Source organism: Schistocerca serialis, chromosome 9 (genome assembly GCF_023864345.2).
Source record: "Schistocerca serialis cubense isolate TAMUIC-IGC-003099 chromosome 9, iqSchSeri2.2, whole genome shotgun sequence".
Lineage (NCBI taxonomy): Eukaryota > Metazoa > Arthropoda > Insecta > Orthoptera > Acrididae > Schistocerca > Schistocerca serialis.
Genome location: NC_064646.1, coordinates 308,111,652 through 308,128,160, shown reverse-complemented (window position 1 = coordinate 308,128,160; position 16,509 = coordinate 308,111,652). Strand labels below are relative to the sequence as shown.

The 16,509-nt window shown below is 40.6% G+C and overlaps 1 protein-coding gene across 1 annotated transcript; it reads left to right on the top strand.

The window, feature by feature from the left end:
* Window positions 1-13,022: 13,022 nt before the first annotated feature.
* On the top strand, window positions 13,023-13,848 carry LOC126418893 (uncharacterized). Its single transcript, XM_050085908.1, has 2 exons — window positions 13,023-13,170; window positions 13,296-13,848. The coding sequence occupies exons 1-2, from the start codon at window positions 13,046-13,048 to the stop codon at window positions 13,639-13,641; spliced, it is 471 nt and encodes a 156-aa protein (XP_049941865.1). The 5' UTR covers window positions 13,023-13,045; the 3' UTR covers window positions 13,642-13,848.
* The last annotated feature ends 2,661 nt before the right edge of the window (window positions 13,849-16,509 follow it).

Genomic DNA, 16,509 nt, shown 5'->3' with positions numbered 1-16,509 from the left:
GAAAGCGCCTCAGACCAGAGGCAGTCATGGCACCTGAGGGCAGTTTTGAGGGTGCGGTGCCAACATTCAACTAACCCATTGCTTTGTGGGTGGTAGGCTGTTGTATGAATTTTTTTAAATTCCACATGTGGTATCGATAGCTACGATGCCACAACGTAAGTGCGCTCTGCTGTGTTGGCACTATGACAGACAGCGATGACAGTGCTCTGCTCCAGATTCTGCCCTTTTGATCAAGATCAGATGGCCGAGACACTTTGCTTCAGCTATTGAGACTATGTACTACCTACGATGGATCTAAGGCTTTGCACCTCAATGCAAAGTTATGTATTCTTCTTGCTAGAGTAAAGGTGATTTAAATTCATACTGCAGTATCGATGTGTTTTACCTCACCTGCTCCTACTCGATTTCTTCATTTGGCCAACCTTTCAGTTTTCAGGAGCAGACCCATGCGCCGCCTTCCGGGCGGGATACAAAACTGCAGGTGTCATATAAATTGGTGAACAGGACAGACTCAAACTGCCGATGGTCGGTGGTGATGGTGGTTGGGCAACTGAACCTGGCAATCCGTGAGGAGACGAAACCCGGGGCCACGGTTTCAGTGGTGATATTGGGTAAAGGAACAGCTTGCACCCAGCGAGACATGCGGTCAATTGTGGAGAGAATATATCTGTGGCCCTTTGACGGTGATAGAGGACCGATAAGGTTGATATGTACATGACAAAATCTCCTTGTAGAATGTCAAACTTGCCTAGTGGAGAGGTCGTGTGGTGGCTGATTTTGTTACGTTGACAGGGGACAAAGCTGTAGGCCCAGGTCTGACAGTACCGTTTAATATTTTTCCAAGAAACGCTGAGATACGAGCCATGTAGTGGTGCGGACGCCAGGGTGAGTGAGGTTATGCAAGGTATTGAAGGCTTGCCAGCGCAATGTGGATGGCAGTAACAGCCGCAGGGTGCTGGTAGATGAATTGCACCACACCTCATCCGAAACACTGGGGAACTTGGCTTTGGTAAACACAAGGGATGTTTGAGGATCCATGAGGAGAGCTTGAGATTCCTTGTCGGAGAGGCCTGGAGAGTGGCCAGGTTGGATAAGTTGATGATGCGTGAGACAGCATTGATCCACAATAAAAAAATCAGTGGGGATGTTTTCTGTGCCTTTGATGCAGCAAACGTCTGTTGTGAATTGAGAGACTAAATCAAAGTGGTGGAAACGCTGAGGGGATGGGTCCTCGGGAGGGTTGCAGAAAGCATCTGCTAGTGGTTTGTGATCAGTGAGGATGAAGAAAGAGCAGCCCTCGACGTCGGGGCGAAAGTGTTTGACGGCTTCATAGACCGCCAGAAGTTCCCTATCAAAAGTGGAACATTTCTTGTGAGCTCTAGACGGTTTTTAGAGAATAAATGAAGGGGAGAAACCATGTTGCCCTGGTGTTGCTTTAGTACTGCCCCCACCACGTTGTTGCTGGCGGCTGGAGTGATGAACAACTCGGCCGACGGGTCGGGATGGGCGAGTGTCATGCCGTGAGCTAAGGAAGTTTTTAGAGCCTCGAAGGCCTCCAGCATAGGTTCAGTCCAGCGAACTGGTATAAGGCCTCAAGTCTGTTTGCCCGACAGCAAGCCCGTCAGTGGGGCCTGCATGGTGGCAACAGAAGGCAGATGCCGACATTAGTAATTTATTGTACCCAAGAAACGTCAGAGTTCTTTGTAAGTAACCGGAGGCAGCACTGATGTGATGGCCTGCACGCAGGGTTTGGGAGGCTGTATTCCGTCTGTGGAGACAGTGTAACCCAAAAATGTGACAGAGGACTGGCGCAATTGGAATTTGTCCTTGTTGACCTCAACGCCCTTGGAGTTCAAGTTCTGGAGGACCTTGTATAAATGATTTTCATGTTATGAATATAATAGGGAAACATTAGAAACATTCCACGCGGGAAAAATATATTTAAAAACAAAGCTGATGTGACTTACCATACAAAAGCGCTGTCAGGTCGATAGAAACACAAACAGACACATACATACACACAAAATTCTAGCTTTCGCAACCAATGGTTGCTTCGTCAGGAAAGAGGGAAGGAGAGGGAAAGACGAAAGGATGTGGGTTTTAAGGGAGAGGGTAAGGAGTCATTCCAATCCCGGGAGCGGAAAGACTTACCTTAGGGGGAAAAAAGGACAGTTATACACTCGCACACACACACACACACACACACACACACACACACACACACACACACATCCATCTGCAATTACACAGACACAAGCAGACATTTGTAAAGGCAAAGAGTTTGGGCAGAGATGTCAGTCGAGGCGGAAGTAAAGAGGCAAAGATGTTGTTGAAAGACAGGTGAGGTATGAGCGAAGGCAACTTGAAATTAGCGGAGGTTGAGGCCTGGCGGATAACGAGAAGAGAGGATATACTGAAGGGCAAGTTCCCATCTCCGGAGTTCTGACAGGTTGGTGTTAGTGGGAAGTATCCAGATAACCCGGATGGTGTAACACTGTGCCAAGATGTGCTGGCCGTGCACCAAGACATGTTTAGCCACAGGGTGATCCTCATTACCAACAAACACTGTCTGCCTGTGTCCATTCATGTGAATGGACAGTTTGTTGCTGGTCATTCCCACATAGAAAGCTTCACAGTGTAGGCAGGTCAGTTGGTAAATCACATGGGTGCTTTCACATTGATTGCCTTTGATCGTGTACACCTTCCGGGTTAGAGGGCTGGAGTAGGTGGTGGTGGGAGGGTGCATTGGACAGGTTTTACACCAGGGGCAGTTACAAGGGTAGGAGCCAGAGGGTAAGGAAGGTGGTTTGGGGATTTCATAGGGATGAACTAAGAGGTTACGAAGGTTAGGTGGACGGCGGAAAGACGCTCTTGGTGGAGTGGGGAGGATTTCATGAAGGATGGATCTCATTTCAGGGCAGGATTTGAGGAAGTTGTATCCCTGCTGGAGAGCCACATTCAGAGTCTGATCCAGTCCCGGAAAGTATCCTGTCACAAGTGGGGCACTTTTGTGGTTCTTCTGTGGGAGGTTCTGGGTTTGAGGGGATGAGGAAGTGGCTCTGGTTATTTGCTTCTGTACCAGATCGGGAGGGTAGTTGTGGGATGTGAAAACTGTTTTCAGGTTGTTGGTGTAATGGTTCAGGGATTCCGGACTGGAGCAGATTCGTTTGCCATGAAGACCTAGGCTGTAGGGAAGGGACTGTTTGATGTGGAATGGGTGGCAGCTGTCATAATGGAGGTACTGTTGCTTGTTGGTGGGTTTGATGTGGACGGACGTGTGAAGCTGGTCATTGGACAGATGGAGGTCAACGTCCTCCACTAACACCAACCTGTCAGAACTCCGGAGATGGGAACTTGCCCTTCAGTATATCCTCTCTTCTCGTTATCCGCCAGGCCTCAACCTCCGCTAATTTCAAGTTGTCGCCGCTCATACCTCACCTGTCCTTCAACAACATCTTTGCCTCTTTACTTCCACCTCGACTGACATCTCTGCCCAAACTCTTTGCCTTTACAAATGTCTGCTTGTGTCTGTGTATGTGCGGATGGATATGTGTGTGTGTGTGTGTGTGTGTGTGTGTGTGTGTGTGTGTGCGCGCGCGAGTGTATACCTGTCCTTTTTTCCCCCTAAGGTAAGTCTTTCCGCTCCCGGGATTGGAGTGACTCCTTACCCTCTCCCTTAAAACCCACATCCTTTCATCTTTCCCTCTCCTTCCCTCTTTCCTGACGAAGCAACCATTGGTTGCGAAAGCTAGAATTTTGTGTGTATGTGTGTGTCTGTTTGTGTTTCTATCGACCTGCCAGCGCTTTCGTATGGTAAGTCACATCAGCTTTGTTTTTAAATATATGATTTTCATGTTACTTAGCCGAGTTGCTGACAATGAGTATGTCATACAGATATGCAAAGCAAAACTCGAACTGTTGTAAGATTGAGTCGATGAAACGTTGCCATGTTTGTGCCGCGTTTTTCAGGCCGAATGGCGTGAAGTTGTATTGGAACAAACCGAGCGGCGTGATTATAGCTGTCTTTGGAATATCTTCCAGCGCTACGGGAATCTGGTGATAGGCACGTTTACAGTCAATCACACTGAAGACTGTGGCACCCAATAACATATGAGTGAAATCATTTATGTTCGGCATGGAGTAATTGTCCATGAGGGTGCAAGTGTTTAAGTGTGTGCAATCACCGCACATTCGAAAAGAACTGTCGTCCTACAGCCTTGAAAGCAAAAATAGAATATAGCAGTGTAATGATAGTTAACAATAGTTAGTATGCTGTATAGAAATAGGTCCACACATATACGGTTAACATTCCACAACTTTTTAGTTCTTTTTTAGGATATCTACACATTATCATTACTGACTTAATGAATGGCAGAACAGGATGAGAACAATACGCACAGTAATAAAAATTTCAAGCAGTCAACAGTTCATCATGTAATAATGTTAATACAATAGCAAATATTATCTTGGCTAATTTATTTATTTATTTAGATCCCATAAATCCAATAGAGTGAGATATTCGCATGGATGTAGAATGTGTCAGATTATTACACAAAAGGAACACACAAAATACCCCTTGCAACAGGAGATATAGGCATAAAACAAAAAATACATTAATAGGTACAGACAAAATTAGAGTTAAAAAAGTTAAAATAAAGGTAGAACTTAATAGCTACATAAAACACATAGTAATGTTGATAATGATTCCATCTATCTTAATGTGTAAGAGTACATAATACTTCATTAAAGGAAAAAATCAAGTGGAGTTAACACAATTGAAATATTCTTCAACTGAATTAGATAGCATTTGAGATGTTGTTTAAATTTGGGAAGCTAATGGACAGTTAATTTCAGTGATGGTGGGAGAGCACTGAACACCTTGCGGCTCATGTAATGGACACCTTTTTGTACAATACTGAGGGTTTTTAATTCATAATGGAGGTCCATCTTCCTCCAGGTATTTTGGGTATGATATGAATCATTAGTTTTGTATAGTTGCTCATTTTTACCAATGAAACATAACAGGGAGTAGATATATTGACATGCAGTTGTCAGTATGCCTAATTTTCTAAAAAGGTTTGTACAAGAATATCTAGGTTGGACTCTGCTCATTATCTTAATAACTCTCTTCTGGGCAATGAATATTATTCTGGAAAGTGACTGATTACCCCAGACAACTATTTCATGCAACAATAGTGCATGGAAGTAACTAAAATAAGCAGATTTTGTGGTGTCTCAGTCACAGACAGTGGAAGTGATATGCGTAGTGAATGTTGCTGAGCTGAGTTTTTTGAGAAGTTGTAAAATACATTCAGACTATTTTAGATTGCTGTCATTGTGTACACCCAGGAATGTTTTATGGATGACTCAACTTGTAGGAGCTCACTACCATTACCTTTAATACTTGATTGAACCTCCACTTTTAAAATGGGGTGTATAGGGACAGAATTTTAGGTTTTAAATAATAAATCCAGAAATACAATCTGAATATGAGTTTTTAAACATTAAAGTGGAAGATGGTATAGTCATACAACCTTGAAACTAGGTATATTTGGCATTGCTTATAATAAAGTGTAGTAATTAGCAATTATGCTCAAGGCATGAATGAAAAATATAACACTTTTGCTAATAAAGTGCTTACCTTATTCGAACACTGTTTTCCCCCAAAACTAACCAAGGTTAGAGCTAAGTCTACAAAGAATCCATGGATTACTCAAGGAATAGAGGTAATCTTGTGAAACAAAAAGAAAACTGTATCTATCAATCCGAAACAGTTCTGATGTTGATGCTATAGCACATTACAAGAAATAATGCAAAATATTAAAGACTGTAATGCGGACATCAAGGCAAATATGTTACAAGGAAAAGATAGTCACATCAGATAACAAAATAAAGACAATATGGGATATAGTGAAGGAGGAGACTGGTAGAACCAGACATGAAGAGGAACAAATAGCATTAAAAGGAAATGATGCATTGGTGACAGATGTGTATAGTGTTGCAGAATTTTTTAACAAACATTTTATAACTGTTACTGAAAAAATGGCGTTGTCAGGTTCTGTAGATGCTGCTATGGAATACCTCAGACGAGACATTTCAAGTAACTTCCATAATATAAATTTGACCCTCACTACCCCAACAGAAATAATTTCCATCATAAAATCTTTAAAATCAAAAACATCTAGTGGGTATGATGAAACTTCAACAAAGTTAATTAAAGAATGTGATTCTGAGTTAAGCAACATATTAAGCTATCTGTGTAACCAGTCATTTATCAGTGAAATATTTCCTGAATTATTGAATTATGCTGAAGTTAAACCACTGTTTAAGAAGGGAGATAAAGAAATAGCATCAAATTTCCATCCAATTTCACTTTTGCCAGCATTATCAAAAATTTTATAAAAATGTAATGTACAATTGGCTTTATAACCATCTTATCTCGAATAACATACTGTCAAAGTCGCAGTTTGGATTTCTAGAGGGTTCTGATATTGAAAAGGCTATCTACACTTACAGTGAAAATGTGCTTAATTCTTTAGACAAAAAACTGCAGGCAACTAGTATATTTTGTGATCTGTCAAAGGCATTTGACTGTGTAAATCACAATATCCTTTTAAGTAAATTAGAATGTTATGGTGTGACAGTAAATGCTGCAAAATGGTTCAAATCTTATATCTCTGGCAGGAAACAAAGGGTATTATTAGGAAAGAGACATGTATTAAGCTATCAGGCATCATCCTACAGGGAACTGGTTCCACTTTAGGGCCCTTACTTTTTCTTGTGTACATCAGTGACCTTTCATCGGTAATATTACCAGATGCCAAGTTTGTTTTGTTTGCTGATGATACAAACATTGCAATAAATAGCAAATCAAGTGTATTCTTAGAAAGATTGGCTAATAAAATATTTGTGGACATTAATCACTGGCTCCTAGCCAATTCTTTGTCACTAAACTTTGTAAAAACAAACTACATGCAGTTCAGAACTTATAAGGGGTGTCCCACGAGTATATGCCTAGCATACAATGACAAGCAGATAGAAGAAGTGGACATTGTTAAATTATTGGGATTACAGCTTGATAATAAATTCAACTGGGAGGAGCACACTACAGAACTGCTGAAGTGTCTTCACAAATCTCTATTTGCAATTCGAATTATGTCAGACATAGGGGATATAAAAATGAAAAAGCTGGCACACTATGCTTTCTTTCATTCCATAATGTCATATGGGATTATTTTTTGGGGTAATTCATCAAGCCAAGCTAAAGTTTTCCAGGCACAAAAACATGCAGTAAGAGTTATATGTGCTGTGAACTCAAGAATATCCTTCAGAAGCCTGTTTAGGGAACTAGGGATACTAACTACTGCTTCCCAATATATTTATTCTTTAATGAAATTTGTCATTAAAAATATATCACTTTTTCAAACCAACAAGCTCAATTCATGGAATCTATACTAGAAATAAGAATAACCTTCACAAGGATTTAATGTCACTTAGTCTTGTACAAAAAGGTGTGCATTATTCAGGAACACATATTTTCAATAACTTGCCACCAGCCATAAAAAGCTTAACAACCAATGAAATTCAGTTTAAGAGAAGCGGGCCCGCAAACTTCGGCGTTCACGCTGAGCAAACGCTCTCGGGTGCATTCGTTCTGCGTGTTTTGGGTGGGAGACACGCTGCGGCAGAGTCCGGAACCTCAGCCCTTCCTCCGACGCTTACCGACAATGTTGTTGTTGTGATCTTTAGTCCTGAGACTGGTTTGATGCAGCTCTCTATGCTACCCTATCTTGTGCAAGTTTCTTCATCTCCCAGTACCTACTGCAACCTACATCCTTCTGAATCTGCTTAGTGTATTCATCTCTTGGTTTCCCTCTACGATTTTTACCCTCCACGCTGCCCTCCAATGCTAAATTTGAGATCCCTTGATGCCTCAGAACATGTCCTACCAACCGGTCCCTTCTTCTCGTCAAGTTGTGCCACAAACTCCTCTTCTCCCCACTTCTATTCAATACCTCCTCATTAGTTATGTGATCTACCCATCTAATCTTCAGCATTCTTCTGTAGCACCACATTTCGAAAGCTTCTAATCTCTTCCAGTCCAAGCTATTTATCGTCCATGTTTCACATCCATACATGGCTACACTCCATACAAATACTTTCAGAAACGACTTCCTGACACTTAAATCTATACTTGATGTTAACAAATTTTTCTTCTTCAGAAACGCTTTCCTTGCCGTTGCCAGTCTACATTTTATATCTTCTCTACTTCGACCATCATCAGTTATTTTGCCCCCAAATAGTAAAACTCCTTTACTACTTTAAGTGTCTCATTTCCTAATCTAATTCCCTCAGCATCATCCGACTTAATTCGACTACATTCCATTATCCTCGTTTTGCTTTTGTTGATGTTCATCTTATATCCGCCTTTCAAGACACTGTCCATTCCGTTCAACTGCTCTTCCAAGTCCTTTGCTGTCTCTGACAGAATTACAATGTCATCGGCAAATCTCAAAGTTTTTGTTTCTTCTCCATGGATTTTAATACCTACTCCGAATTTTTCTTTTGTTTCCTTTACTGCTTGCTCAATATACAGATTGAACAACATCGGGGAGAGGCTACAACCCTGTCTCACTCCGTTCCCAACCACTGCTTCCCTTTCATGCCCCTCGACTCTTATAACTGCCGTCTGGTTTCTGTACAAATTGTAAATAGCCTTTCGCTCTCTGTATTTTGCCCCTGCCACCTTCAGAATTTGAAAGAGAGTATTCCAGTCAACATTGTCAAAAGCTTTCTCTAAGTATACAAATGCTAGAAACGTAGGTTTGCCTTTCCTTAATCTTTCTTCTAAGATAAGTCGTAAGGTCAGTATTGCCACATGTGTTCCAACATTTCTGCGGAATCTTCCCCGAGGTCGGCTTCTATCAGTTTTTCCATTCGTCTGTAAAGAATTCGGGTTAGTATTTTGCAGCGGTGACTTATTAAACTGATAGTTCGGTAATTTTCACATCTGTCAACACCTGCTTTCTTTGGGATTGGAATTATTATATTCTTCTTGAAGTCTGAGGGTACTTCGCCTGTCTCATATATCTTGCTCACCAGATGGTAGAGTTTTGTCAGGACTGGCTCCCCCAAGGCCATCAGTAGTTCTAATGGAATGTTGTCTACTCCCGGGGCCTTGTTTCGACTCAGGTCTTTCAGTGCTCTGTCAAACTCTTCTCGCAGTATTGTATCTCCCATTTCATCTTCATCTACATTCTCTTCCATTTCTATAATATTGTCCTCAAGTACATGGCCCTTGTATAGAGCCTCTATATACTCCTTCCACCTTTCTGCTTTCCCTTCTTTGGTTAGGACTGGGTTTCCATCTGAGCTCTTGATATTCATACAAGTGGTTCTCTTTTCTCCAAAGGTCTCTTTAATTTTCCTGTAGGCAGTATCTATCTTACCCCTAGTGAGATAGGCCTCTACATCCTTACATTTGTCCTCTAGCCATCCCTGCTTAGCCATTTTGCACTTGCTGTCGATCTCATTTTTGAGACGTTTGTATTCCTTTTTGCCTGCTTCATCTACTGCATTTTTATATTTCCTCTGTTACCCAAGGATTTCTACTAGCCCTCATGTTTTTACCTACTTGATCCTCTGCTGCCTTCACTACTTCATCCCTCAGAGCTACCCATTCTTCTTCTACTGTACTTCCTTCCCCCACTGCTGTCAATTGTTCCCTTATGCTCTCCTTGAAACTCTGTAGAACCTCTGGCTCTTTCAGTTTATCCAGGTCCCATCTCCTTAAATTCCCACCTTTTTGCAGTTTCTTCAGTTTTGATCTGCAGTTCATAACCAATAGATTGTGGTCAGAGTCCACATCTTCCCCTGGAAATGTCTTACAATTTAAAACCTGGTTCCTAAATCTCTGTCTTACCATTATATAATCTATCTGATACCTTTTAGTATCTCCGGGATTCTTCCAGGTATACAACCTTCTTTTATGGTTCTTGAACCAAGTGTTAGCTATGATTAAGTTGTGCTCTGTGCAAAATTCTAACAGACGGCTTCCTCTTTCATTTCTTCCCCTCAATCCATATTCACCTACTATGTTTCCTTCTCTCCCTTTTCCTACTGACGAATTCCAGTCACCCATGACTATTAAATTTTCGTCTCCCTTCACTATCTGAATAATTTCTTTTATCTCATCATACATTTCATCAATTTCTTCATCATCTGCGGAGCTAGTTGGCATATAAACTTGTACTACTGTAGTAGGCGTGGGCTTCGTGTCTATCTTGGCCACAATAATGCGTTCACTATGCTGTTTGTAGTAGCTTACCCGAACTCCTATTTTTTTTATTCATTATTAAACCTACTCCTGCATTACCCCTATTTGATTTTGTATTTATAACCCTCTATTCACCTGACCAAAAGTCTTGTTCCTCCTGCCACCGAACTTCACTAATTCCCACTATATCTAACTTTAACCTATCCATTTCCCTTTTTAAATTTTATAACCTACCTGCTTGATTAATGGATCTGACATTCCACGCTCCGATCCGTAGAACGCCAGTTTTCTTTCTCCTGATAACAACGTCCTCTTGAGTAGTCCCCGCCCGGAGATCCGAATGGGGGACTATTTTACCTCCGGAATATTTTACCCAAGAGGACGCCATCATCATTTAACCATACAGTAAAGCTGCATGCCCTCGGGAAAAATTACGGCTGTAGTTTCCCCTTGCTTTCAGCCGTTCGCAGTACCAGCACAGCAAGCCGGTTTGGTTAACGTTACAAGGCCAGATCAGTCAATCATCCAGACTGTTGCCCCTGCAACTACTGAAAATGCGGTTGCCCCTCTTCAGGAACCACACGTTTGTCTGGCCTCTCAACAGATACCCCTCCGTTGTGGTTGCACCTACGGTACGGCTATCTGTATCGCTGAGGCACGCAAGCCTCCCCACCAGCGGCAAGGTCCATGGTTCATAGGGGGTACCGACAATTACCGAACTGAAATCGTAGCGATGCCAACATATGCAACAATGCGTGGAGCGGTATTATTTCAATAGGTATTTCATAATAAAGAATATATGCAGTCTAACAATGCGTGGTGCGATATTATAAAAAGTAGGTAGGTATGTCTTATTTTTGGTTTTATAACATGTCAAATGCATGACATGTACGTGGTTTGAAAGCCAAAGTACGAGATTTTAGTTGTTCATGTACGAGGAAAGAAGTTCTATGGTTGGCAACCCCGCTCGGCAGCTCGCTTTTCAGTTTACGGACAGACTTTGCCGTCCTCGCTTCATTGTCATTGTAGCAGTCTTCTTGTATTTTATAAAGTGCCAGAATGGAGCGCCTGGACAGTGAAATCAGTATTATGGAAGTACAGAAACATCCATGGCTGTACAATACAAGGGATCCGGAATACAAAATTAGAGAAAGAAAAAGAGAATCGTGGCGAGCAGTTACAGCGGCCGTTCTGGGAGAAAAATGGGATGGAATGGATAACAAGCAAAAATCAGTAAATATTTTATTAATTGCTATAAACAGTGTACAATGAAATTTATACATGAATAAAATGTTAGCAAGCCAATACAAAAATTAGTCTTCATCCGAAGAAGTTTGTATAATGATCTTGCCATGGTACAGATGCTTGTGGGGAACAGAAGTAATCAGCAAAATGATCTCTGATACCTTTGCCACTGACCGTTCCTTTTGTCCCATGTGCCGGAATACTTTCCATTATGCAAGTCAGTGTGTCTTCAAAATTGTAACCATCATGTTGTCTCACAAAATTGTGAAGTACACAACATGCTTGAACAATCGTATCCGCCACATCCACGTTAACATCGATTGGACGATGGAAAATTCTCCATTTATTGGGTAAAATGCCAAATGCACATTCCACATAACGTCGTGCTCGTGACAGTCTGTTGTTAAACACTTTTTGTTTATTCGTAAGGTTTTTTTGCGGGATATGGTCTCATTGAATGGTCACTCATCGCAAAGGCCTCATCAGCCACAAACACATAAGGAATTTTCAGTCCACAAGGATCATTCGGAAGTGGCGCAGCTTCTGGCAAATTCAAGGCTTGTTGGTAAAGTTTTTTTACCCAATTCAGTTGCTTTGAATATATTGGAGTCTCCTTGATGACCAAATGCCCCTACATCTATGAATCTGAAACAATATTTGCTGTCTACTAAAGCCATCAATACAATAGAAAAATACTTTTTGTAGCTATTAAATTCGCTGCCTGATGTCCATGGTTTAACGATTCTAACGTGTTTTCCATCTATGGATCCCACACAATGAGGAAAGTATGCTGTGTTCTCATACTGGTCGCTGATATTCTTCCACTCTTCTGTAGTCGGGGGTTTCATATACTCCACTTTCAGCATCTCCCATATGGAAGTGCAAGTATCTCTAATAATATCAGCAGTTGTGGATCGGCCGAGAAGAAAGTCGAAATACAGAGAACGCATCGAATTTCCATTCCCCAGATGCCTGTAAAATTTGATTTGATCAGTTAGAAATGGTTGGGGAAAGCCAATGGATTTTCTCTTTATTTATATTTCAGGAAATGGTTCTCACTGCCAAACGTATTTTTGTGTGCTATGCTACTTTATCGTGATTTTTTCCATGTGTAAGGTGCTCCGTTGTCCTGTTGTCTTCATTGTAATATATAAAACCAAGAGGAATATTGAAATAATTGTCTGTCTTTATATATAGTTAATGCGGAAAGTCTGCAAAAACGTCGACCATTAGTGAAAAACTGCACATGGATTTATACATTATACTAAAGACAACACAAGATTGCAGTACCGGACAGCACGCAGAAATTCACTTGAAAATGGGAACCATTTCATAAAACACGTTGTGGAAAATATAAATGGAAAAAATCGTTCTTGGTAGTAGAAAAATTGTTTCATACACAAACCTGTTAAATGATTTCATTTTAAGTAGGAGAAATTAAATGAGCTCTAGGTAATTACATAAATCTACAATACTTTTATTCGTTATCTTTTAGGGATAGAAGTTCAGAAACGGTGGAAAAGTATGAGAGATTCCTATACAAAATATATGAAAAGCAAAGTAAGAAGTGGTGATGCTGCTACGTCCAGCAAACCACATGTATTTTATAAGCAAATGACGTTCCTTGAAGGAGTGCTGCAACAAAGGACGTAAGTGACAATTACCCCTTACTGTCTGTGGATTATAAGGTCACTTGTTGAACATAGTAGCTGTTTCAGTAGGTTTAATATGAAAGGATACTGTTTTAAATTATAAAAAAAGGTTATTTTTTCAGAACTGCTGGGAATATGAACGTCATTGAGAATGACGACAGAACAGAGAGCGTACTAGCACCAGAACCTCGAAGTGCAGAAAATATTTCAAGGCCAAAACCAAAAAAGCGGAAACAATATACGTTCGAGGACGTAACTGTGAAGGTCTTAAAAAGGCATTTGGAACAACCTGCACGTCATGTGCCTGATGCGGATGAGATGTTCTTCATGTCGCAACTTACTGTTATTAGGAAGCTTAAAACGGAGGACAAATTAGATTTGCAAATAAAATTCCTTCAACTTTTAAGGTCTTACACAATTCCGATGTCTTCACCTTCACCATCTTCACCAAGTGGCAGCGCAATTTAATCAGTCTTTTGTACATCACTACGAAAACTATTCGTCACAGTCCACAGAAGAAAGAGAGTCCACAGAAGAAAGAGAAGATGCTTTTGTGACACTTTTTGACTTGTAATTAAAAACTATGTCAGGTCTTTCAGATCTAGATTTTTTTCCTTGGCATAAACATTTTAAATTAATATTCATGTCTAAACAGAGAAAGAATTAAAAGATAAAACGTACCTTAAGGTTACTGCGAGTTTTTCTTCTGCACTGGTACATTCTCTCATGTTCGTGTTCCTTTTAGAAATTTTCTCTCCAATCGTATTCAGGAGCGTTTCAAATGAGTTAACCGACATCCTGTAGTATTCAAAGAACTTGTCTGGATTTGCCTTCAGTTTGTTGTGCAGAAGCACGAACTTTCCTTTAGTTGATCTGTCGCTTAATATGGGATGAATCCAGTATTTTTTTTCCTGCCGTCGCTTCCGACGCCTATGTACAATTAACGCAGCACATACTGCAAGAACCGCGTTCTTGTTTAATGTATTTCCGCTCATAGTTGATACTAAACTGCGCACAGTAGATGATGTCACAGCTTGCACCAAAGCACTACTGGCGTTTTGCTTCACGCCGCGTGAGAGAGGCGGCCATGTGGCCGTGCGTGTTGCGTGAATTCTGGCAGAAACGCGCGTGGAAAAAACGCTCGTGTGGCCGTAGCCTAAAGTCGGCGTGAACGCCGGCAGAAACGCGCGTGAAAAAAAAAAAAAAAAAACGCTCGTGTGGCCGTAGCCTAAAACCCACATCCTTTCGTCTTTCTCTCTCCTTCCCTCTTTCCTGATGAAGCAACCGTGGGTTGCGAAAGCTTGATATTTGTGTGTTTGTGTGTTTTTATTGTGTCTATCTACCAGCGCTTTCCCGTTTGGTAAGTCACAGCATCTTTTTTTAATATATATATAGCGCAGTAATGTGTTCATTGTAAATAGGTATTATAGTAGCTCTATTACATGTTTATTATGTTATAAATAAAAACTTTTTTATTTTAAATTCAGTGCATTAGTGTTTGTAAAATGATTCTTTCATATAGTGTTCATTAAAAAAAAAAATGAGATGACGGTCATTCCTCTTGGGACCTGTGGAAGGTACAATAGCTTATTTGTTTCAGTTGTAAAAATTTTTCATGTACTATTGTTTTTCTGACATGTTCTACATCCTGGAGGACCTCCTCACTACGGATCAATTGGAATGAAAGTAAATATAATCGAATCTATAAAGTGTCCCTGTTCACCCATTGCTAGGGGTCAATAGGGACAGTGATAAATATAACTCACAGAACCCTATTGCAACTGGCACAGGGGTCAAAAGGGAAACAAAAAGGTTTTTAAAAATACAAATTAACCTTTAATACATTAAAACATCATTTAAACATATGTCTGCTTCGTCTTATTAATGGTTCTTTCATGACTTGAATAACTTGCATAGAATCAAATTCAGATACATCTCCTACAACTGGGAAAACATAAACACTATTGTCTTTGGAGTTTTGTCTAAAAATGATGCCACATATGTTTTTCCTTCTAGCACAACTTCGGTAATTATACCAATAAAAATTTTTGGAGCCCCCTTTACGCTCTGAAATTTCATTTTCACCCAATCCACAACGTGTAACACGCTATCAGTAGACAGGTCTTCTGGTTCCTGAGTAGGTGTGGAGTCTTCTCTCTCTTCATAACTATGATCACTGTTGCCACCATCACTATCTTCTTCTGATCTATTCACTGAATTCGATAAGTCATGGGGATGAGCACTCCTGCCAGGTGGTACAATCAGTTTCCTTTTTCTACGTGGTTTTGGCAAATTATCATCAGGCCACCTTTGACGCTTTAAGAATTCAACCAGGCTGTCATTAACAGTGCCAGTGCTGCCTTCTCCACTTTCTTCAGATGGCAACATTCCAAGAACTTGGACTTCCTTGAAAGGATAAATACCAGTCTTCTTGAAACCTGAACAAATGTTTCTTTTTATGGTTGGTGATAACATGTCAAGGGTTTCTTTCAAAAGTCGAGGAAAGTACTTCTTATCAATTCCTGAACACTTGTTGTTAGTTTGCTTTTCCAATTCTCCAGATCCTTTCGCCAAGCCTGTTTCAAGGGCCTAAACATCAAGAGGTTGTGTAAGATGAGTTGAGTTCTGTGGTAAGAACACACACTCAATGTCATGTTTTTCCCATAAACCAATGACAGCTGGAGACAGATGAGGGCCCAAGTTGTCACCAATAATGACTTTTCTTCCTTCAAAACAACGAAAATAAGGTATCACTATAGACTTAAACCAATCTAAGAAACAGCTGTCAGCCATAGCCTGATTTACTGCTGTTAAACCTTGCCCCAGCAGGACCACCTTCACTCCACAGATCATATAGTTATTTAGCTTTATATATCACGTAAGGTGGCAATAGTATACCATCGCCTGTTGCAGCAAACATCACACTTACATTGGATTTTGTTTGATACATAACTCTGTCAGGATATTTGCAGCCTCTTTTGTACAGAAGTTTTTTTCTTCCAGGTTCGTCCACCAGGTTTGTCTCATCATAATTTAATATTTTCTCTGGGGGAACACCATTAAGAGTTATTTTCAACTCTTCAAAATAACGAACACCATCCTGTGAGGTAACTTTAGCCCTGCTTTGGGATATATTTTGCCATATTCGTGGAGAAATAACTTTGTGTCTCTCGATGAAAGATTGTGCCCAATCTGGACCTGGAAGATTGTTTTTAAATTGCTGTATTATTCGTCCTTCACCGTCTAAATAGTCCTTCACGAAACATCGTACGTCAAACATGCTTAGTGGATATCCCCATCTTCCACAAGTAACAACACTTTCCACAATCTTCACTT